The sequence below is a fragment of the Mesoplodon mirus genome, assembly GCF_964341445.2.
Source record: "Mesoplodon mirus genome assembly, chromosome: 15".
In the NCBI taxonomy this organism is placed as follows: Eukaryota; Metazoa; Chordata; class Mammalia; order Artiodactyla; family Ziphiidae; genus Mesoplodon; species Mesoplodon mirus.
The window spans coordinates 77,038,320-77,062,343 of record NC_138991.1 but is presented as its reverse complement, the minus strand read 5'-3'; the positions used below and the strand labels follow the sequence as shown (position 1 = coordinate 77,062,343).

At 39.5% G+C, this 24,024-nt stretch overlaps 1 protein-coding gene across 2 annotated transcripts in view; it reads right to left on the bottom strand.

Annotated features, from left to right (window-relative positions):
- Window positions 1–371: 371 nt before the first annotated feature.
- Window positions 372–24,024, bottom strand: part of BTBD3 (BTB domain containing 3) — a 39,282-nt gene continuing 15,629 nt past the window's right edge. Inside the window, exons 2-5 of one of the 2 annotated variants that reach the window (XM_082643875.1) lie at window positions 8,663–8,930; window positions 8,087–8,177; window positions 7,401–7,519; window positions 372–4,365 (exon numbers count right to left, since the gene is read on the bottom strand). In XM_082643875.1, coding sequence (XP_082500001.1) covers window positions 3,333–4,365; window positions 7,401–7,519; window positions 8,087–8,177; window positions 8,663–8,805 — 1,386 coding nt within the window. In that variant the 5' untranslated portion in view covers window positions 8,806–8,930 and the 3' untranslated portion in view covers window positions 372–3,332. Of the gene's footprint in view, window positions 4,366–7,400; window positions 7,520–8,086; window positions 8,178–8,662; window positions 9,124–24,024 lie in introns of those variants that run through there. The other variant, XM_082643874.1, reaches the window with a different exon arrangement.

Genomic DNA, 24,024 nt, shown 5'->3' with positions numbered 1-24,024 from the left:
AGAGTACAGGGAGATCTACTAGACATTTGAGCAACTCTACCCAGAATGCCAGCCAACCACAAACTCCATTCCTGGAATATAAATGTATCCATTCACTCCCTCTCATCAACTTCATTCACTCTCTCTCATCAACTTAACAGTCAGGCTTTCCACAATGCAACTGATTAACATATTCATTGTTCTTTTAGGCTTTTGCCTCAGATTTTTACTTCTTTAGGGATCAAGGATATGTGAATAACTTAGCAAACAAATGCTCCTGAAAAAACCATCTCTGTAAAATATAAGTGGAACCAAAAGTGCCAGAATGAGTTTGTTTTGTTTTGTTTTTTTACTATTTCAAGGGACCTACAAAAATGCTAAGGAAAAAAATCTATGAACCAGTTTTATTTTATTTTCACTTAACATGATTATATACATTCATGTGTCTAACAAGATCTGCACTGTTACATTAAAAATACAGTACAATAACATTCAACATGAGGTACTTCATATTTATATATTTTTCCTTCATAAATAATGCTGTAAGCTACTGAATTCAAGCACTCTGATGCACAAGTGGCTAGTGTCTTGAATTAGTGAGCTTATTTAAACACCTTAAAAAAAAAGACAGTTCAGTGCAACAGTTATGTAGAAATTAGACCATTTACTTAAATACTATATTAAGATATGCTTAAAGAATGTTACATTAGAACTGCTAGCCTAGCTCCCCTTATCCCCAGGATATAAACAATGACAAAGACTGCCAGATACATTGGGAAAAGCATCTATAGGGCATTATTCAATAAAGTTGCGTTTATACACTACAGTTGCCCGCTTTGTCAGAACGATGGTTTCTAGTTTAAAAAGCTACAAAATTTGAGATTACCAAAGAAAATAAAGCAAGCACATTAGCCTTAATTCCATGTCACTGAAAATGCAGAAGGGAGAATAGGATTTAAAAGATAAAATTTTCTTATTTTAAGTAGAACTTTCAAATTTAACCCACAGATCTTGGCACCAGCCAATCAGATAATGGATGGGTTTTGTTTTTTTTCTTCTTCAGGTGATAGTAATTAATATAAAATTAAGTTCTTCCACACCTAGTGTACAGGATCTCACGTGGCACTCACCCAGCGGTTCCCCAGCCTCTGGAGGGCAGCTACTAACAGGAGCACTGACCATGGGTGTTACTGAATGAACAATCTTCACTCTAAGGTTATCACACCCACCGCCAACAATCTGATATAATGAAATTAGTGCTAAATAAAGTTTCTTCTCCTCTGGCTTAAAAATGAGTGCCTTCCAATTAGGTATATAGTCTACCAATTTGCAAGGTAACTATGAGTTACCGAAATGTTTAACCATAATTTATAAATAAAACCCTTTGTAGAAGTATTTTTTAAATTGAAAACGTACCTTTATTTCATAGTTTGCCAAAACTACTGTCATCTTGCTAATAAGAAATAATTGTTAGATAATTTTGGGAAGTTGTCCTGGGAATACTCATCTATAATCACCGTAATAGCTTTTGATCATCTATGCTAACAGACATAGGTAATGGTAAAGGTGATTAAAACATTTCCCGTAATCCAGTGTTCTCCTCCATCAGGGAAGCCAGCGGAAGCAACAAGCCCACGTCTACAGGGGGAGAAGTGGCCCAGAAGCACAGGCAGTCACTCACTGGGGCCCAGCTGGGGCCAGCAGGGGGACCATTTCTGTCCCAGGCCTCACTGACCAGGCAGGGAGGAGACAGTTCCTGAGCTGGCACGCACCTGAATGCGCACAGGCACCCACGCACACACCCACCCCAGGACTAACCCCTGCTCCAGAGCCAGCTTCGGGCTCACAGAGCAGAAGAAGGAGGCGGCCAGCGACCACACTCTGGGTGGCGGGGAAGCCATCTCAGGATCACGCTGGGCAGAAAAGCTGCCCAGAAACACATGGATACTTCAACTGGGAGTGAACACAGTGGACACCACCAGGGTCACGGGCACTAAGCCAGCACAAGCCTTCGCTGAAGGAGAATGTTTTGATGAGCTTTTCCCTCCTTTGTTTACATTATCCGTGGACAAATAAGAGAGCTGGATGTGATGCTGAGGCAGTGAATATTAGGTATCATCAAGTGTATCGCTCTAGACCATTTCCTAAAAACCCTGCAGGCATGTATTGGCACTTTAAGATGGCCAGAGGCCAGATTCTAGCAGTCCAGGAACAGGACAGAATTATAATTAACTAAGAAGATACAATGTGGTCAAAGTAGATCCGGTGAAATACATTTCAGATTAAAAAAAAAAATCAATGAATAAAATATCTTATTACATTAACATGTGGTGCTACAAAACTAATTGTCATTCCATTCATCTAAAGAATTGTTTGGTCCTCTTTTCATGGGAAAAAGGGAATAGGAATTCTATACAGTACAACTTTTGAAAACCAGCAAATGGCAGGGATCAGAAGCTAAGCAGGGAAAAGGGTCTGACTTTTTCAAACTCTGTATTATAATTTGCCACCAATTAAACTATTTGTCGTATGGGACTTTTTTAGGCTTCCTTTTAAAACCGCTTTAGTTTAAATTAATAGGCCTGCAACTTTTTCCTAATGACAATAAAATTTTATAATTTAGTTACTTCTAAAAGAAGTCTCTGTACTGCAATAGTCTGTCTTCTAAACTAAAAGAATATAAATCTGTTTGTAGCAAAAGTCATGACCTAAAACTTCCAATTTCTTACTTGCTTACTTTACATTGACACTTTGCAGTTTAAAATTTAACAATCTTATGAATTTAGGATTTAAGAAAAAGCAATGCCCCAAAGTAAAATATTTAAAAGGAAATAAAATAAGAAGGTAAAGGTGACTACTGTCTACTTTCTAAATTATTAATTATCAAGCAAAACGTCTTTCAAAATTGTACACTGAGGTTTATTTGTTTTTTGGGAAGTGAAGGGCTCTGTTTAAAAATAATTCTTGTTATTGTTATTTTAGACTATTTATTCCTATTTAAAATAAAGCCCAAAAGGGAAGTTGAGGTGATCTGAAAATTTTCCTAAGAGGGACAAAACTGGGAGGTCAGTCGGGCAGTTGGAAAAGAACTCAAAATCTCCCCAGATGTATAGATCCAACTCTAAGAACCACAAGCCTTGATGAGAACTTGGCTCTTTTAGGCATAGAGTAAAAAGCTGAATGCCGCATTTTTGTCTGTACATAATTAAAAGGTTGAAAGAAATTAGAACCTGCCTACAGCTCCGTTCATTACAAATCGCCTGCGCTGATTGCGTATCTGCAGCTGAGCTAAGCATCAAGCAAGCAGGAGTGTGGTGTGCACCTCAGAGCCCGCACTGCTCTGGGAAGCGCGCTCAAGCGTAGAATATAAGTTCGGGGATCTGCCCCCCCTGCACCCCAGTGCCGTTGGTGCTGTCCGACGAGCACTGGAACTGGACAGTGACTTTGCCACACTGAACTTCTGTCATGCCTTCCTGTCCAAAGTAGCTGAGCTCATTGCCGTCCAGGATCACGCTGGCCGTGTAGAAGGTGTCCGGCTCAATCTGCACCGGGTACTCAAACCACACGGGGAAGGTGTTGCTGGAGCCGTCTGAGAAGTACTTGCTCAAGTTCTGCCCCAGGACGACACCCTGCCGCTTGAGTTCGATCTTGGCGCTGTACTCGGCCGAGCCGCAGCTGGAGCCGTACAGCCCGAAGCCCGCGATGAACACCCTCTTGTCGACGGCGAACTGGATGCTGTCGCAGCGGCCCCGGTAGCGCCACTGGTTGCTCCGGTAGGCGCACGACTGGAAACGGTGGCAGCGCTGTGGGACGAGGCCCTTGCGGGCTTTGCTCACGAACTGCAGCTCGGGCTTCTTGGCTGCGGTGTACCAGAGGAAGATGTCGTTCGTCTCGTTCAGAGTTAAGACTCCAGACTGTGCAGCACCGTTTGCAAAATCGTCCAGGGCCATGGTCGGGATGCGGATCAAGTAAAGAGCCTTCCCGAGGACCTTGCGCTTGTTTTCGATGCTCAAAGCCAGATCTTGTCGCTGGCATTCCACTTCAGCCCAGTTGAGAGCTGCCTCGAAAACCACAATTTCTTTGGCATTCAGAGTTTCCCTGCGGAGGATACTTTCTAGTGTCTGGAAGTCAATATCACAGAACCCCTCAGACTTGAGAGCGAGCTCGGCCTGGGCGTCGATCACCTCCCAGCACCGCTGGGTCAGATCCGGCTCCTCAAACAGGCAGCTCTGGGACAGGAGGACACAGGCGTTCTTGGCGCTCAGGCTGGTCTCCAGGAAATTGACGCAGGCCCGGGCGAGGTGAGGGACGATGTACTTTTTGGCAGCATAAAGAGTGGCCAAGACTGTGTCAGCAGCCAAGTCAATTTCATCACAATAGATGTATCTGCAAGGGAGAGCGCTGCATGTAAACGGAACTTTCACAAAAATGAGCGTGTCCAGTGAGAAAAGATGTGACTACTTTCAAGTTAGTTCCAAGAAAATCATCTTACGTGACAGTTATTACAAACATGATTAGACACTAAAGCAACATCTGAAATACATTCATAAGTTATTAATATTTTAACTTAGTAGAAAGTTTGTATAATTAAAGACATTAACTTCATGTAATCATTCTAGCCTCTATTTTAAAGCTACAAAAAATAGAAGATACTAGAACTGTTTAAGAAAGGACTGAAATAAAAAATAGTGAATATGAGGAAAAAATATAGCAAAATTCTATTATATATACTATACTATATTTAGTTGAAAATAACCCCCATGTTTTAGGAGAAATATATGTATGTAGATTTACTTAAAATTTTTTATGCAAATTCAGATGGAAACAAGTATCTTTAATATCAATACTGTAATGTTAGCAATGATTGCATCTTGACGCTTTTATATAAGAATGACTTGGATTTTCCTTAAACACAAAACAAAACCTGATCTTAAGATATTTTTCAAGTAGTTCCAAGTTCAAAAGATTTTTAAATATGGGCTCCAATGCTATCTTCCAGTTAACTTTACATAGAATCCAACGCAGGCTTTGTATCTGGTTTTGTTTTTTTTTTTTTAACTCTAAATTCTTTCTTCTCCCCCACACATTCCTTCCACCTTCAGAATTAAAGAATACATTATTTCCAGATACACTTAATTAAAAAACAAAGTAAGAAAGTCTACGTATGCACTATTCGTGTGCTTCTGTGAAGTGTCCCCATTTCAGGAGATAAGACACTTATTGTTTTGGGGGACAATGGCAGTCTCCCAAGATGGTATGTAAAGATAGAAATCATCTGCTTCTTTTAGATGCTGTGGCTGACTAAGAGATAGTAAGAACTGCACATGAGTAAAAAATACATACTAATAATATAATTAAAAAACGCTTCTAGCTAAGGTGTTTAGCTACTTGCTATGACATTTTCCTTAGTGAAACACATATAACAGGAAATAAGCAATAGCTTCTGTAAGAAAGTACAAAAATATAAGGATGGCAATGAGAAAAATGACCACAATCATGAATGGAACCTGAATTTTTTTCTCCCAGGAAGCCCTTACTCTTTTCTGATAGACTAAGCCAGCCACTGGCAAGATGGCAAGACTGCTCGACTAAATACCTGCAGCACCAGGACCGTGGGGAGGATTCTGCAGCACGGTCAGCACTTTGTAGCTCTTACCCTAGAACTGGCAAGTGAGCAGTCTTCCCTTTTTCTTGACAGCCCCCTTTCCAGTAGTACTGGCTACTCACCCACAATGAAGGGGTGAGGAAAACCTGGCCTCCGCTATCCCAGGCAACTACGCTGTGCTGACCAAGCACAGCATGACAGTAAATGGCACCTGCTACATTTCTGATCCTTACCACTTTATGTGGACTGCTCATATAATTTTAAAAAGCTGTATCAAGATATATTCTAGGCAACACATTTATAAGAAAAGATGCCTGTCAAATGATGAATCAAATGGCTTAGGTGAAACGGAATTTTGTGATTTGTACTTGAGTTTCCTAATTACGTACATATATCTGCGGCAACACAACAGTCTACTTGACTACAGTGATGACAAAACGCCGAACTAGTGTCAGCATTCTCCTCTGCAACAGAAATAATGTCAAATATACAAAGCTAACTTCACTGGGGAAAAAAACGACACACAAAAATCACTACAGGTAAAATTGAGTTCTGTATGTGTATCTCTAAAACATTACCAAGGTCACAAAGTGTCTGTTCATTAAAAGTAGTGGATTAGTTTATGTTTTGGTACTTCACATGCTCACTTGCCTTTAATTTCCCTATCTCCCACTATGAAAGTTCTAGAGAGCAGCAAATGGATTTCAAAACTATACTACTGCACATAAAGAATTAAACACTTTAAAGTTCCGGAAGTAACTATAATACTTATTTTTCAGTAGGCAGAAGACAATATATATCAACATTTTAAATGTTTGTGGGATGACTGTCCAACTTGTTGACCCAATGAATAATTTTTTTCAACAAACATTGTAATTTATTCCAGTGACTCAAAATCCCCATAGCAGCAGGTAACCTTGAACTCTGATACACTTTGGTGTGCTAGAATAAGAATCAAGAAAAATCACCTAAATATTACTTAGAATAATCACTGGACCCTAACCACACAGTAGACTATCACACTGCCCAGCACCAACGCAGGTCACAGAAGTAGATCCTATTTATCTGGTTAATAACATTTACTGGATTCTGAAAAAGACCCATGAGAGAGAAAACTATTTTTTAAATAAATTTATATCTTATAACTTTACATTTCCGTACGACCAATTAAAGTTTTTCTGAACAAATCCATATAAATCTATAGAAAATTACTCATCTTTCAAAAATTTCTCCTCTACTACAAAATGTAAATGTCTCTTATCCTTGAGAAATAGTATCTGACTTCATGTGAGAGCATGTGTATGTATGTGTGCATCAAGATCAGACAATTTCAACAGATAATAAGTTTTATGTTTGTTGATAGGAGACAATAACTCCTAGAAAACTTAAAAACCTCCTAACTGGTAGTATTTAAATAATGTATATAATTTCTGGAATTGTGAAGCAAAAATATAATTTATGTCTTTTTAAAGACTTCTTCACACACAATACTTCCAGAGAGAACATGCTCTATTAGATAACACACCAGAAAGTTCTTTTTCTTTAATTATAAGCCATTAAAAATGAAATCACTATACATGCCACTTGCCCCCAAATTCCATGCCAAGGTGTGATTGTAAACGCCTGCTTCATTCCACATGCTCCCCATGGAGAGATGCACAGGAGTTTTCATCAGAAACACTTACAAGGTAAGCAGCACCCACTTTCTTCATCAGTCTCTCTTTTCTATTACCTGGAAGTTATACTTAACTGTGAAGCCGTAAGAGCACAAAAACAGCATAAACAAACTCTTTCCAAATATATGCAAGATGCTTACTTCAGCATAGCGAGAAAAGCAGCAGGGTCGACATCTGGTATACGGATTTCATCTTTGTCCTCGGCAAGTTCTCCGTAAAACATTGCATGGAAAACAGAGCTCCCAACAGCTAAAACATACTGTGGAGAAAGGGAAATCTTATTTCATGCACTAAATTGAAAACATTTTCAGCAAATCAATCCAGAAAAACAACTCTAAGCAATCAGCTTTAGTGGACACAGAGCACCTAACACCTGCTCTACTGACAAAGCCAAGGTACAGTGGATCTGGTCATGAAAGCAAAAGAGAGAAGTTCACACAAACCAGTCTCTATGCTGCTAATTATCAAGGCTTTAACAGACTGATGCTCAAGTTCCCTCATTATAAAATAAATAAAATAAAAGCTTATCTAACAGATTTCTAGGAGAAGGGTAAACGTATGACTTTCCTAACCTATCACAACAACTTCCCATGACTGTAGAGTTAAGAGGGCATGTTTTTGTGTGAGACATAAAGCAGGGTAGAAGGAAACAAAGAAAAAAATTAAGCGTGGCCAAGGCCCTCTGGAGACGCTGCGCCTTCTCTGTGATCGGGTGAAACACGCACTGCCTTCCATTGGCAAGCTGCCCACCCCCAGTTCCAGGCTCGTGGAGAGGGTCCCTCTTTGTAAATCTCAGTACTAAACGAGTAATGCATCTGTTGCTTACTTTGTGTCCTGGCAACCGCTGAGTCCCACCTGGTGGCCCAACCACAAAATGTACATCTGCCATCAAATCATTATTGAACATCACTGCATTTCTGTAAACAGAGGCAATTCATTAATTCACAGCGTTTTAACACCCCCTCCCCAACATACGAAACCCACAAAAGATTCACAAGCTAAACAACAGTTTAATAACTTCAGGGTAAAGCTACAAATAAAGCTTCCAACTATACAACTGCGTTTGTAATCACTGCAAACACATGGAAGTAAGTGAAGTTTAAAAAAAAAAAAGTTATCCAAACTTTTCTTTAGACTTAAGGACAAATAAAAGGTTTCTATCTTCTATAACCCACAGACACAACCCTGTCACCTAAATGTTACAGCTTACAAAAACATTGTTATCTAAGAGGAAAACAGCTGTACTATTCTGGAAAAGATACAAGGCAGTTTTCCATTACCAATAAAGCTTCTGGGAAAAGCGGAAACACGGATTTGTGTTAAAATACATTACACGTTGTGCATAAGCAGAAACTTCAACACAGGCAAACTTTTAAAGTAAATATGCTGGCCCGGCACTTACCTCTCTCTAATGGTGGGATAAAGACCCTGCCAATTCGGGGCCGGAATAAGGTTGTTGTTACTGAGATTCTGCTGGTGGTACTGCTGGACAGTGGTGCTGCTGGAGTTGGCTGGTTTCTTTCGGGGGAATATATCAGCAGCCATCTTCTTCTTCTTTTTAGTCTTCAAGGTAATTATTTCATAACAAACTGGAGGCAACTTGCTGCTGCTGCTGCTACTGCTGGGATTTGTTTTCTTCGAGCTTTTCTTGGATCTGTTCTTTACCGTCTCTGGAAGCATCAAGAAGAAGGTGAGACATTTCATGTTCTTTTCCTTGTCATCTACCATGAGTACAGTAGGTCTCTCTTTAGAGCCAGATATTCCAAATCGGTGTGAGCATCAAGGAAAAGAGGCTAGCACGAGCTAAGATGAGAACAGAAACCAGCAAGCTGGTATTTTGCTTCTTTTCTCAGCCGAGCAAGGTGACCTTTTTACTATGTTGAATTAGAAACTGGTTTTAAGTTTTATCCAGTACTGGGTCTGTTAAATACATCCCCATCATGATTCCTGTTTCTCCTAGTTGCTCATAAAAATAACCCAGTTTCCTAGATCACCTGAAAATGCTACACTGCGCGAAGGTGACAGGCAGAGAGCCGTAGCACTTGTTTTCTGAATTAGGTTAGCAAGATGTGCTGGAGCCGCGTGAGTCTGTTCGGCCGGCTGAAGTTGTGTGGTGAATGGATCGGAGGAGAGTAGGTATTACAGCCCTGCAGATGGAGTCAGACAGCCAGTGCTCGGAGCCAATAGCTGAAGTCACCAGTCATGATTGGACCAAGCAAAACAGTGACACCTATTGTAGTGTGCATAGTTCTGATATTAAAGGAACAGCAGTTGCATTCTCTTGGCTACTATATTACTGCACATTTAAGTAAGATAAACAACCTATGAGACATGTTTGAAAACAGGAAGAGAAGAGTTTATGCCCGCAGATTTTTCTTCAGTACATGTGCATTTTTATTCCCCCAGTTAAACAAGCAGGGACTGATATCTACTCTGTTTCTAGTAAAATCTTTATCCCAGCAGCATTCTAGTACTTCAAACAAAATCTTCCATTCTACCAGCTAAAAGGGATTATTAATAGCAAAACCATATTAAACACATTTATTACAGCTTAATGTGAAGGAATGAAATTTTTCTTTTTCCTTTTTTAGTCTCTTTGAATTCAAGTTATAGTCTAGTACAAATAAGAGATGAGGTCATGTGTTCATTTTACCCCCCAGTGTTTTCTAGCTCCTATAACGATCTTTGACAGGAGTCCCAGATCACAAAATACTGTTAATTAGACTAAAATGATACCAGTAGGTTTAGCTGCACTGAAACATAAGACACATTCTGGATGTAAAAATAAGATTCAAGCGAGACAAATCTGGTAATCAGTGTTTAAAGGTTGTAATTCACTAAAAATATGTGAAATGGGGCCCTGTTCAGGACTTCCAAAAAATCCAACCGAAATGTTATGGTTACATTTAGCCTCGTCACAGTTTTAAAGAATGTAATTCACAAATTCTAACATGAAACCAATAATAAGGCTACCCAAAATGATACATGTTCCAATGCTGCACAGTTAAGATGCAAACAGGTTCTCTCGGCTTTGAATCAGAACGGTACTAACTACTACATGGTTTTTATAGATGTGAATCCTCCAACGTTTCTAGCTTTGCTGAGTAAGGAAAAGCCAAAACACCTGCTGCAGGTTCCACACATGCACATGCATTTCTAGGGGGGCCTAATGAGGAGAATGAAGCACTATCACTCCTACTGGTTTGAAAGGCGGCAGCCACGTGCTGCCCCCACCTGACGCACCTGCATGACCACAGCCCTGCTCGCTGCACCACATCCATCTGGATAATGAGTTCCTGAGAGCGAGGGCCCAACAAATGGGAGCTTTGGTTGCTGTTATAACCGACAATCTACTAAAGATAACACAGCTAAAATCAGACTTTAAATCCCTGGGATCCGGAATCACTAAACTGAACCAAGGAATATCCTCTTTACTGTCATCATTATTATTCTTAAACCTGTTTACAAAGCCACTGCAGGACAGACTGTGTGCAAAGAGAACCATGGTCTTTAGCAAGGTTGTTCGCCCCCATTTCGTACAAACCCTGAAGTGCCACTTATTTACTACAAGTACCGTATTCTCAGTCATAGGGCTAACACACACACACACACACACACACTTCCAACTGCCTGCAAACACACTTCACCACACAATGTGTGTGTGTGTGTGTGTGTGAGAGAGAGAGAGAGAGAAACAGAGAGAGAGAGAAAGAAACACATGGAGAAAGGCACAAAGAGGAAACAAGTGAGTTCCTATTAGAGCTAACTTTTCAGAATATGGTTAAAACCAAAGGATTTCTCTCCTGCTCAAGTGCTACTGAACTTCCTGACCACCCCCATCCTAGGAAAGTCCCCAGGACAGGGAGCTCCTTTTGACTGGGATTAATTCCCTGTGCACTTCTAACAAACCAAGTAGCTGGCTCCTTCAGGTCAGACGTAATCAATTAGAATGGAAGGGAAATGAAGGGCTTTGAGACAGACTTACCAGCAGCTGGAAGGGCAAGACAGACAAAAAGCATGAAAGACAGACACAGAACTTAGAAGTTCTGTGGTTTTTATTCATTTCGCATATAGTTCAACACCCTTCACCAGAAGCCTCCGAAAAACACTGCTCTTATACTGCTAGAATAAAGGAAAAAGTGCACATAATAGTTTAAGAAAGAAAATTATATAATATTTTAGAAAATGTTCTTTATAAAATTAAGTTTCAGTTATTTAGAAAATTAAGTTTTGTGCAGAAGCTTGGAAATATGAATTAAGCTGGAATCACCTAGAACAGTGCTGCAAAGAGGAGACTTGTCCTTATTCATGGATGTGTGGACCGATGAGCACGGCTGTTTTAAAGACATGTTTTTTTTTTTTTATTTTTGCGGTACGCGGGCCTCTCACTGTTGTGGCCTCTTCCGTTGCGGAGCACAGGCTCCGGACGTGCAGGCTCAGCGGCCATGGCTCACGGGCCCAGCCGCTCCGCGGCATGTGGGATCCTCCTGGACCGGGGCACGAACCCGCGCGCGTCCCCTGCATCGGCAGGCGGACTCTCAACCACTGCGCCACCAGAGAAGCCCTAAAGACATGTTTTTAACTACAAAAAATAATCCAGTTTTTTAAAAAACAAGAAAGATATTTTAATTTTTGTAGCCAATATGGAAGGGCATGAAAATGTGAATAAAATCAAGACAATGAAAAGCTTACTGAGAGCCACCTTTTCTTACCACGATAATAAGGCAGTTAATATGAGGTCCCTGCTACTACTGCATGTGTGGTCGAAGGAGCAGCAGCAGCACCTCCTGGGAGCCTGTTAGAACCCATGACCTCAGCCAGACCCTGCATCAGGATCTGTATTTTAACAAAACTCTCCAAGTAATCTATATGACATTCAAGTTTGAGAAAACCTCATACACATGACTAAGGGAATGTTACAAGGTCTTCCCAATGTTCCCGTATCAACATTCTGGAGCCACGTTTCACGTTCAAGTGAATGGACAAATAATTCAAAATAATTTAATTTTGAACCTTCATGTCTTGTTCTGAAATTCTGATCAGCCCCTAAGTGTCAAATTCTATGATTCAGATGTGTAGACAGCCAACTGAGAGGTCTCCAAATACTTTTCAATTTTCAGGAAAAGAAGCTCAAGCCCATATTATTTTAAAGGGCAGTGACAGAGACAATTAGTGGGAAAAATAAAGGATTAAAACATGCCAAGTGTGAAACAGATGAACCACCTAATTTTTAAAAATAATCTACTTCAAATTCCATTTCAAAAAATTAGCACTGTGGTCCAGCACAATTAGCACTCAAATAGTCTAGTTCAGTCCTGGCTCAGCCACTAAAAATTAAAGAGCTGTGTGTGCGCTGGGAGGGGGAGGGAGGAAGAGTGTCGGAACACATCATTTGGCCTTTAAAGCGCCTACACAATGAAGAGGTTCATCCAGAACTGATGAGTGTTTCTCAAACTTTGCCCTCAATCCACAGTAAGAAATCCATTTTGTATTCAGACCCGGTACTAACACACATAAACACATATATCTACATACAGATGGAAGGAAGGTCACAAAACAAAACTTATGCTTAGCATGTTATGAAACACTCTGATATTTTGTTTTAGTCTTGTCTTTTTAATGTTGGTTTTGATACAGTCCATTGATTTCATGACCACAGTTTAAGTAACACTGGTCTAGATTATTTCCAAGGACTTATAAGGCTTAATATCCCCGGGTTCTTTCCTATCAGGAATTTGGACTAGGGGCCACCAGACAAGGAAGAAGGCAAGGTTGCATCAACTTAATGGAGCCCATGAAACAAACCCCTCAAATCACATGCAAAATTGGGAGTTTGCATTTATTTTTCTGGAAAGAGAAGCCGTATCTGTCTTTCAGAGTAATTCATGATGCAGAACATAATAAAATGTTATGGAAATCGCAGATTAATTTGAATAGTCAAAATATTCATCGTATCATTTTATTTTCTGCTTTCATTTCTATAGTCTATCTCATTAAACACGAATTATGGCTTCTTCCCCCCCTTGAAATTAAATATAAATATTTAAACTACCATCTATTGAATCTGTAACCCATAAACATCACCCACTGGGTTGAAGAATAAAGAATACCAGCCTGGTATCTACTGTCAAATTTCACGTCTAAAATTTCTTTCTGACTAGCATACCACTTGTTCCTACACGTCCTGAATTTTAAAGCTGTTATGAGACATGGTTAATTTGCCCGAATAAAGTAAATAAATAGGTGAAGTCAAGAAGCCCATCAATCTTTTATGAAAGTATTCTCAAAATACAAACATGCTGATCATGCAGTGTATTAGGTGTCGGGCATGCAATGGTGAGCAAGATTAGGAACCAAGCTTAAAAGGTTAGCTAATAGCAGTGGATTTCAGATAATTTTATAACTGCCGGAAAGTTCAATCACCTTTATCTCTTCCCATTCAATTCCCGATAATAATAAAATTATGAACAGAATTAAGCTCACTTAGATCATCCTCTTCACCACTGGAAGGTTTGCCAGACATCCGGTCTTTATTTGGTATTATAGAATCTTGTTTATTCAGTTTGGGGACTTGAGTAAGGTTTGGAACTAAAAGGGACTACAGAAATCATTTAATGCAACTCTGTCCCACAGATAAGGTAACTAGGGGTCCAGAAGATTATGGGATTTGTGAAAAGTCCACAGTTAGGTTGTGGGGCAATGTCCAGACTAGAGCGCAGATCTCCTGACTGCTTGCTTAATTGTGTCTGTTCCACTCGCTCTAATTTTCACCCACAGTAATTACCCCACAATCTTATGTAATGCTTTATCTTCATATTTCTAATCTACTTTAAAAGAAAAACACATGTCCGAATTTACAGATATGAAAACCATGAACATATATATACTCTGTACCCTGCAGGAAGCAACTGCTAGAAGAATGGGAGAAGGACACTTTCTGGGAAGAGATGGAGAGGAACTGTAACAGGAAGGAACACAGGAGCGCAGCAGCCATGAGGAATCCGCTCAAAAACAGAAGAAGCTCTCCAGTAAAATGAAAATTAGAAAACCAGCCATGCATGGTTAACACCAACAAATGCAATGTCAACAACTAACAACGCTGGCATCTCTTGTTTAACTTGCTCTAACCTTGCACGCCTTGTCTGGACTTGTATTTGGTTTACTACAAGACACCTAAACAGCTACAGGGTGAACACCTCCAGAACCTAACAGAGGAGAGTAATATAACCTGATCAATTATGATGGAACAGTGTTTTGGTTTTGCTTATCTTTCTCTTCAGTACTGAGCAAAAGTTATGTTTGTGATTTGGGAGGTATAAAACATAAGTGACAAAATGGTGGCAATCCCTAAAGACAGCAACAGTTGCTGGAAAACAGACTATATGCATGCTAAATTTGGAAATAAATACAGTCAAGCATTGGCAGCACCGTATAGTGGGGAAAAAAGGGCCAATAACTAGCGAACTTAGCGTTAGTTACTTAGAATCTGTAAACCTCATTCTACTCATCTGCCAAATGGGGTGATTCTACCTAGCTCATCCCTTTCAGCTTTCTCCTGAAGGCAAGATTACATGTTTGTGAAAGCACTTTGATAAAAGTTGAAAACACTCTGCAAAGGTACATTTCCACTATTAGTAATAATTGTATCCAAAGCAGGAAATATTTGTGATACAATTTTCCAAAGCACAAAACCCCAAAGATTCATCTGGCTCCCTGCCCTCCTAATCTTCCTGGCTTACAGCTACTGACATTTCATCCATCTGCAGGCTTGCTCCAGCCCCACCAAGCAGGCTCCGGTTTGCTGGGGCTCTTGTCCAGATCTTGCAGGTGAGGTTCAATGATCAAGATCTGTGTCGTGCACTGTGATCAGGTCCCACACAATGCCCAACTGTGCACCTGGAACCCACACTCCAGGCTGGGTGTCCACTGGACTTCGAGACCACCTGTTGGTGGATACCCAGCTGTACCCACCTCCTGAGGGAGCCCAAAGCGGCAAGTAGTCCAGAGCCACCCAGCAATGTCTACATTAGCAACTCAATTTGGCCTCTCAACAATGACCCAATTTGAATTCTAGCACCAAGGGTGATGATAACTAAGAAAAACACTTGGGCAAGGCATGCCTCTGTGTGGCTGGAGGGATGAGGCTCATGGGCTGTTTCACTAAGTCATTTCCTATTCACCACAGAAAGTTCCAGTTAACCTTAAAATGGTACATTACATTTGGAAAAAATGCCCAAAGGTAGAATTCTTTGAAGGCAGGAACAACGATTCTTTTAAAATTTCATGTAGCAGTTAACATGATATTTGATGATTATAGCTATGTCTATGGGTACCTTGTTTGGACTATTAAACAACTCAGCTAAATGCCATATCATTCTCTATCATATGTTAAATGAGGTGATCTTGAGAGGAACATATAAAATATATCATATGAGATACTCTAATGATAGGTATTTAAAAAAACACTATAAATTCTTTTGTAAAGTTTAAGATCCTTTAGTAAACAAGATAATCAATTGCTAATTTTTATATACTCTGAGTGATCTCATGTTAAGTTTCCTTGTGTGTGAAAGTTGTTGACTACACAGTATCTCTTATCGTTTCCAATTCTAGATTTCTAGAATTAAAGAATCTGTATAATGTTTGGCAAAAATAATGATTTATTTAATATAATTTTCTTTATATTTTAGTATTATGATTATAACCAAAACCCAACTAAAACTCTATGTATGTATATACAGACATGTGCCACATTTTATTGGTTATAAGATTCCTTTTTCTCCCCCACTGCAACATTTGAACATCTCTGAAATTGGGCTGAATCTTATAATTGATGGCATTTTATGAGTATAACTTCAGGCTCCTCCCCTTTCTTGTTGGTATATAAAATAAAGGCACACCTTACAACTGATGGTACCTTACAATCAGTGAAATAAGGTAAAATATATATAATTCAACAGAAAAAAAGGGCTCTCTTCTTTAGGTTGGTTAATTATTCCCCTAACCAGGCAAGATGCCGGCTCAGAATTCTGGCTGAACTACATTAGAATAATTGAGCTTTCATCAACTAGTCATTCGATAAAGTATATAATCACAATTCTCAATTGAGACTGCTACCATGACAACTGATGATATGGTAAAAAGTCTACATGGAAATTCCAAAATGAGAATTTCCATTGCCAGGACTGGTAAGAGTTTCAGCATTAATACAATGCATTTCTACTAAATTCTCAAGGCACACAACTATACATGTACTTAAAACTCCTTAATAGAAGCCTATTAACTCTCTGGGTAATATTTGCTAAAGATATTTTATCAATCAATCAATCAAAGATTTATTAACCTACAACAATGTGATACATAGGTTAAACCTGGAGCTAAATGACTCCTTTGAAATTATTAATAATTTTCACAAATAGAATCAATATTAAAATATTAGTTTTAAGAGGGAGAAATACTATTATCATATTACAATGATCCCATTTTATGTATGACTTTCTCCTAGGTACTTGAAAACAATTTATCCAAAGAAAAGTAAAACCAGGCCTCAGAAGGTCTCTTCTGAGAAGGCCCAAGGGGGGGCTGTTCTGATCCAACAGGGGACATTAAACATATTGGAAACTCTGGAAAGAACGACTCTGCCTGACCACAGCTGTGGCTTTTTCCAGGTTGGCTGCTGGCTTTAGTTGACAGAGGAGGAAAATATGTTTTAGTCAAATAAAAAATATTTTTAATAGATATTTTTTACTTTGCCTAGTATATTTTTTTCTGATATTAGGAAGATAATAACCAAAATCATCTCTACACTCAGATCATTAAAACCCAAAGGCCCTCTTCACTTATGTAGTTAACCAAAGAATGTCTGGCTTTATTTGATAAAGTCACACTTTTCCAATGAGCACATGGAACAGGAAGAAAAAATCCTGACAACCTTCAAACCAACCTTCAAACCATGCTATATCAGTCCTGTTTATTAACAGGGTAGATGTAACAAACCAATTTCCCCAACATCTACAACTTAGTGAAAAAGCTCTGCAAGATAAAACAAGATTCCCAAACACAAGTCACCTCACTGCATTTGCCCTCAGTCACTCAGGGGCACTTAGAAATGAGCACTGCTCTCCTCTCCCTCAACATAGTACAGCCCCCCAAAACACCTGAAGGAATGATATACATAATCTTACATTAAAAATTTTTATCACTGTAAAATCAGTAGGATAGTTTTGTTAAAGGCAAGGCGAGAAAAAAACAAAAACCAAAAAACTTTAATTTCCTATTTTAGCAAAGTCACATAGAAAAGACAAGTTACCAATTTTGTGTTTTGACTATCACCATACACGTATCTACAAGAGCCTCAGTTAATTACTATTTAATGAAACGCCTTCCTTCATTTTTACAATGTATGTGACTAGAATGAAATATAGTTATTTTAAGCAAACAATACAAGATCTAAAAATAAGAGATCTGCTATACTGAGAGAAATTGTGCTACAGGAAAACACAAACACATCTGAAATTACCAGGCATCTTCAAACCTAATTTTTAATAATCCTTTCTAGAGTAGGGACCACCAAATGAAAATGAAAAAAACACATACATTTCTAAACTGAGTCACAAAAACATGCTCTAACAAAAAATCCAAGTAGAATTAGAAGCCTGTGATGGAGGGTTATTACAGAAACCAGCTTCTGGCAAAAACTCAAAGTAAAATCTGTTCTAAGTCCAAATAAAAAAATATGTTTTACGCTACTTTTGATTAGCTTTAAAGTCTACAATTCCCCATGACTGCTGTGAAGGACACAATATGAAGGCATACTGTACTGTAAATGTTGGCATAACCTTAACTATATCAACACCAAGTAACATTCAGAGACGACCACCATTTGCTGCAGGAAATAATTATTTGGCACCAATAAAGTACCCCTTGTTGCTTCTATCTCTCATGCTGTTCTAATCAGAATAAAAGTTGAGGGGTTTCTATACATAGTTTCATTGCATGTGTCAGAACTAAGCAAATGAGGTACTTTAAACAAAAATTCAATTCTAATAATATATTTAGCAAGTTTTTTTTTTGTTGTTGTTGTTGTTTTTTAATTAAGAGCTACTATAGAAGTAGGTCAGTACAACTGCCCGGAGGTATAGTATAAAATTTAGTTGCTCATAAAATAATGCTCAAGTAAGTTTCACTTAGAAAGTCAAGACTATTTGTGAAAATATGTTCTCAAATTTGGGTTTCCCCAATCTCTGCATCACACAACAATAGGTAGACAGTATTTACATGTGTACCTAAGTAAAATGACCAGATTAAAAGCATTCGAGTCAAAAATATATCTTTGAAAAGTGGCCACTCAACTATTAGTGCTCCAAATTTTTTAAGTAACACTCAGAGAAGCAATGGTTTTACCACAGTCAAGAACTGCACAGACTCATACAAGATCCACGGTATGCATGATGACTGGAAACAAACCAACGAAGAGTTGACAGTCTCTGAAAAGGGTGATCAAAATTTACAGGAGTCAGGTCTCTGCATAAGCATTTTACTAGCCAGCTGTAGGGATGCCATGATCCACTGAGAATTCAGTACAGGAGACCTAGTTGATGTCAGTATTTGTTTAATGTAATACTCTCTCATAAAATTTAAAATATGGCATAAAAAGGAAATGAAAAGGGGTATTTATTAAGTGGCACGTGGCCAAGTTTTTTAAATTAATTAATTAGTTAATGAATTCATTTATTTTTGGCTGCGTCAGGTCTTCATTGCTGCACGCAGGCTTTCTCTAGTTGTGGCGAGCAGGAGCTACTCTTCGTTGCGGTGCATGGGCTTCTCATTGTGGTGGCTTCTCTTGTTGCGGAGCACGGGCTCTAGGAGTGCGGGTTTCAGTAGTTGTGGCTCGCACTCTAGAGTGCAGGCTCAGTAGTTGTGGCGCACGGGCTTAGTTGCTCCGAGGTTGCTCCGAGGCATTTGGGATCTTCCCAGGCCAGGGCTCGAACTCGTGTCTCCTGCATTGGCAGGCAGATTCTTAACCACTTGTCACCAGGCAAGTCCCAGCATGTGGCCAAGTCTTAACCAACTACTCTGTGCTGCTCTTCCTAAAGAGGTTACCATGTGAAAGGAGGATGGTCTCACCTGTTGCTTCAGCATGCTAGGAGTGAAGAACAAGCATCTCTCCAGAAAAAAAAAGAAGAAATTCTGTCTCACCTTTCTCAGCGAGAGGAAGCCACACAGTTTGCAGTGCATTCTGGATCTCCATGACCTGACTCCAGGCCCTGTGACTTGTACTCCTCATTCACTCACTTTGCAAACAAAACTATTCCTGAACTGAAACGAGCCCACTGCTTCCTGCCATCCTCCCTGCCCTCTCCTCCTTACAGCCCACCTGTCGGAAGCCTACCCATCCTTCACAATGCAGTCCACAGACACCTCAACAAGGAAGGTTTCCCAGCCTCTCCACGCTGCACTTTCTCACATTTCATCCTGCCTTACGTGGTCTGACTAGGTGAGTTCTCCGAGGGCCTCATCTCCATGCCTCCCAACAAGAGATAAAAGCACCACACTCACACCTGGCTTACAATCATTCTGTAACAGGAACGATCAAGTCCAGCACTTATACATCCATCTAGAACCTTAGATTGCATTGTGGAGTGCAACTGGTCCTGGGCTAACATGGTCTGAAACTGAGGGCTGTCAAGTTTCCAGCTGTCCGAGATGCAGGTTTACACGAGGTACGGTGGTAAAGAACTGAGACATCTGTGAACTGTGTCCTGAGGCTTCCCGAACATGTCTAAGCACAAATGTGGTTTTATAACATTGCATCCATCTAGCATCTAGTCCAACTGAAAATACTGAGGCACGATTTAAAGTAAGCCCCATATGCGCTCAGAGCAAGGTTTCGCTTCATTAGAGTCTAAAATTTAATGTAATACAGATACTCACATAGTCAGAGAGAAGTATGGGCTAATGAGGATCAAGACTCAGTTACCCAGGACAAAGCTGTCTTTATCAACTGGTCTCAATTCATGGCCTGGCGTATTTATTTATAACACCAGTAGAGAATTTTAGTGATTTAATGAATGAGAAAGGATAATAAATTCTCAGCAATTCACTTGAAAGGAGGAAAGCAGTCATATGAATAATCTTAAAAAATGGATAATTAAGAAGACTTTTATATGTGGCTTTGAAACGTGTTTCGCCTGAACTTAACGCTGAATGCAAGAATTTCTACTACATTAGACACACCCAATCTTCAAACAAAGTAATAAAACAGGCTTGTGTGTTCAGGACTGAGTATATGAATAGTCTAGAAACTCACCCCTACCCTGCAAACAAACCACACTGCTAGAGACGGGCAATGTCACATTTCAGATTACTGCAGAGCACAAGCACAAGCAGAAAAACGCACTTCTTAGCAAGTGTCTGTCTCGGTGAAACACTTTACTAAGAAAAACTGCAGTGTTAAGTAATCACATGTTTTATTTTTCTTCCCCCAAAATAAAGAAATCTCAACTTCGGTCTATATATCATCTTACGTTATTGGAGTAAGGATAAATGGAAATGGTCATATCAATAGTGGAGGAGCTGAATACCCTAGCCATGGCTGTAAAGTCTCTTGCTGGGTTGGTGTGTTTATGAAAGGAAACTTACCAGCAGCAATGATTTTTAAAATCATTAGTAGGGTTGATAATGTAAACAAATTGTTAAAAGGTAATGGCTTGAATTGTATGTTGGCAAAAAATATAGCTTGAATTTCTAAATAACGAGTTCAACTGGTTATAAAAGCACATTGTTTGGAAGGTGGGATGAAGTAAACACACTGTTTTGCGCCTGTTGGTTAAAGTGTGTGTGTCTTACTGTGTTAAGTATTTTAAGCAGTTTGAACTGCACTGGTTCAGAAGGTACTTGAAATAGATGCAGTGGTTGAGGCCCTCTGAAACCTCTCTGTGACATCTGGCAGTGGTGACACATCACCAAAAGCCATCACAGGAGAAGCCATCTGCTCCCAACAGAAAAGGGAGCCGTAAACAGATAAGGACTGGTCCACAGTCAGGCTCTGTGACTCTTGCCTTTCCACAATTGAAGCTGCTGGTTCCTAAGCCTGGACAGTCACTCCAGTGGGCCCTAAGCAGCCAAAGTGAACAGCACTGAAGGACCTGTCAAGTGGCCTTGCCTTCCCTATGCCTCCCCACCCACACCTGGGGTGGGGGTGGGGGGGCTGGGGGATTTAGGAACAGTGATGAAACAGCTTGTGTGAATAGATTAGCTACTGTGCATTCCTTTGCCATAATGCATGTATTATTTCATTGGGGAATCTCTATGAGATGCAGTAGTAAAAACTGTTGATTTTATTAAATCTCAGCCCTTGAGTATACATTTTCTTAATATTCTGTGTGGTGAAATGGGAAGTATGCTTAAAGCATTTCTGGTGAAACTGAAATAGAACGGTTGCCTTGAGAAAAAAATACTTGTGCAACTGCTTGTGTGAGAGCTGAACCAGCCATTTTTTTCACGGAACACCACTGCACTTGAGAAAATATGCAAAGTATGCTTATTCACACTTAGGTATTTAGCAGACATTTTCTCAAAAATGAATTAAATGAGCCTGTTACTTCAAGGAAAACTGACTATTTATTGCCAATGAAAAAGCAAAAGTTAGAATTTTGGAAATCTTGATTATGCCACCATGAGCTTGATAGCTTCCCAAGAATGGTAAAGACTTCTTAAAGACTGTTTCTGATTAACACTGGTGACATCAGGTAAATGTAATTTTTTATATTGTATAGTGAAACATGTCAACATTTTAAAGATCTGCATAACCCAGTGAACCAATGTTTTCTAATAACAATGCTATTACATTACAGAATCATGCATGTTGGTAAAAGGTCCATTCAAAGTACAAGACAGATCAATGGATTTTAGTATAACAGGAATACAAAAAGTTCACTGATGGTTTTAGATTCCACATAGCAATCAACCTTTAAGAAATTACCATTCAAGTTTTGCTGAGGTTATCATAGAATATCCACCATTATCTGAAAAGACTATTAAAATACTCCTTCCTTTTCTAGCTATATATCTGTGTGAGGCCAGATTTTCTTCATAAGCTTCAATCAAAACACTTATTTTTTAAACAAATAAGTGAATATTAAATTTTTTCTTTGTTTTCACTTCTATTCCAGTAAATATTAATAGAGATAACCCCTATAAACAAAAGCTCTTTGGGTTTCTTAAAATATTCAAGAGTATAAGAGTCCTGAGGTCAAAAAGTATAGGAACCACCGATGCCTCACCTGGCATCATAAGGAGTTTGGATTTTATTGTAAGTATGATTGTGGTAAGCTACTACAGGTTTTTTTTTTTAAAAAAAGAAACTGTAAGTGATCAGGGCCAGGTTTTTACACATACCTGCTTTTTGGTTCTACTCTACTAGAAAATAATAATTAATTCTCAGAGCATAGTTCTCAACCATTTTTTTGCACATTAGGTAGACAGAATGGAGGACATGAGAAAATGATAATCTCTGACACAAAAAATTAACAGCAGTTGGGGCTTCCCTGGTGGCACAAGTGGTTACAAATCCACCGGCCAATGCAGGGCCATACAGGTTCGAGCCCTGGTCCAGGAAGATCCCACATGCCGTGGAGCAACTAAGCCCATGTGCCACAACTACTGAGCCTGCGCTCTAGAGCCTGTGCGCCACAACTACTGAGCCCACGTGCCACAACTACTGAAGCCCGTGTGCCTAGAGCCCATGCTCCGCAACAGGAGAAGCCACTGCAATGAGAAGCCCGTGCACCGCAAGGAAGAGTAGCCCCCGCTCGCTGCAACCAGAGAAAGCCTGCACATAGTAACAAAGACCCAACGCAACCAAAAATAAACAAATTAATTTTAAAAAAAACTTAAAAAAAATTAACAGCAGTCAAAGAGCTAATATTCCATTTGTTCTATTACATTGTTTGGCACCTTAGCTTTACCCCAACCTCAGAAAATTCAAATACAAGGTACAAGATATATCAATTGACACCTTCTTTGAAGATCTTAAGAGAAAAATGTAAATGAACTTTGAGTACACAACTGTCTCTAGCTTCATATAAACCAGCAAGAAAGAAGCAAGTTTATCTCTCTGATAGTTTGCTCTCTGCTATAGGAAAATGAGAAGTAGCAACTGCTGCAAGGTAAGCACAGCTGTCAACATTTAAGAGAATTTGTTGTTCACTTGTTTCCTTCATTTAGAGACACACATTAGATAGAAACTGCCTCCCCCTCCAACACACCATTTTAATATCTTCCTATATACTATTTCTATATAGTACAGTATTTGATATTATGTAATATCAAAATATTCCTCTATAATTAATTGAAAAAAGTGTGTTGGAAATAAAGTTTAGGTTAGGACTTTGAAAAAGTCCAGACAAAGGAAATACAGTAGTGACTTTTCATTTAAAAATTGCTTAAACAATTTTTTTTTAAACTTATTTATTTTTGTCTGTGTTGGGTCTTTGTTGCTGCGTGCAGGCTTTCTCTAGTTGCGGCGAGTGGGGCCTCCTCTTTGTTGCAGTGTGCAGGCTTCTCATTTTGGTAGATTCTCTTGTTGCGGAGCATGGGCTCTAGGCATGCGGGCTTCGGTAGTTGTGGCACGTGGGCTCAGCAGTTGTGGCTTGCAGGTTCTAGAGCACAGGCTCAGTAGTTGTGGCACAAGGGCTTAGCTGCTCCGTGGCATGTGGGATCTTCCCGGACCAGGGCTCAAATCTGTGTCCCCTGCATTGGCAG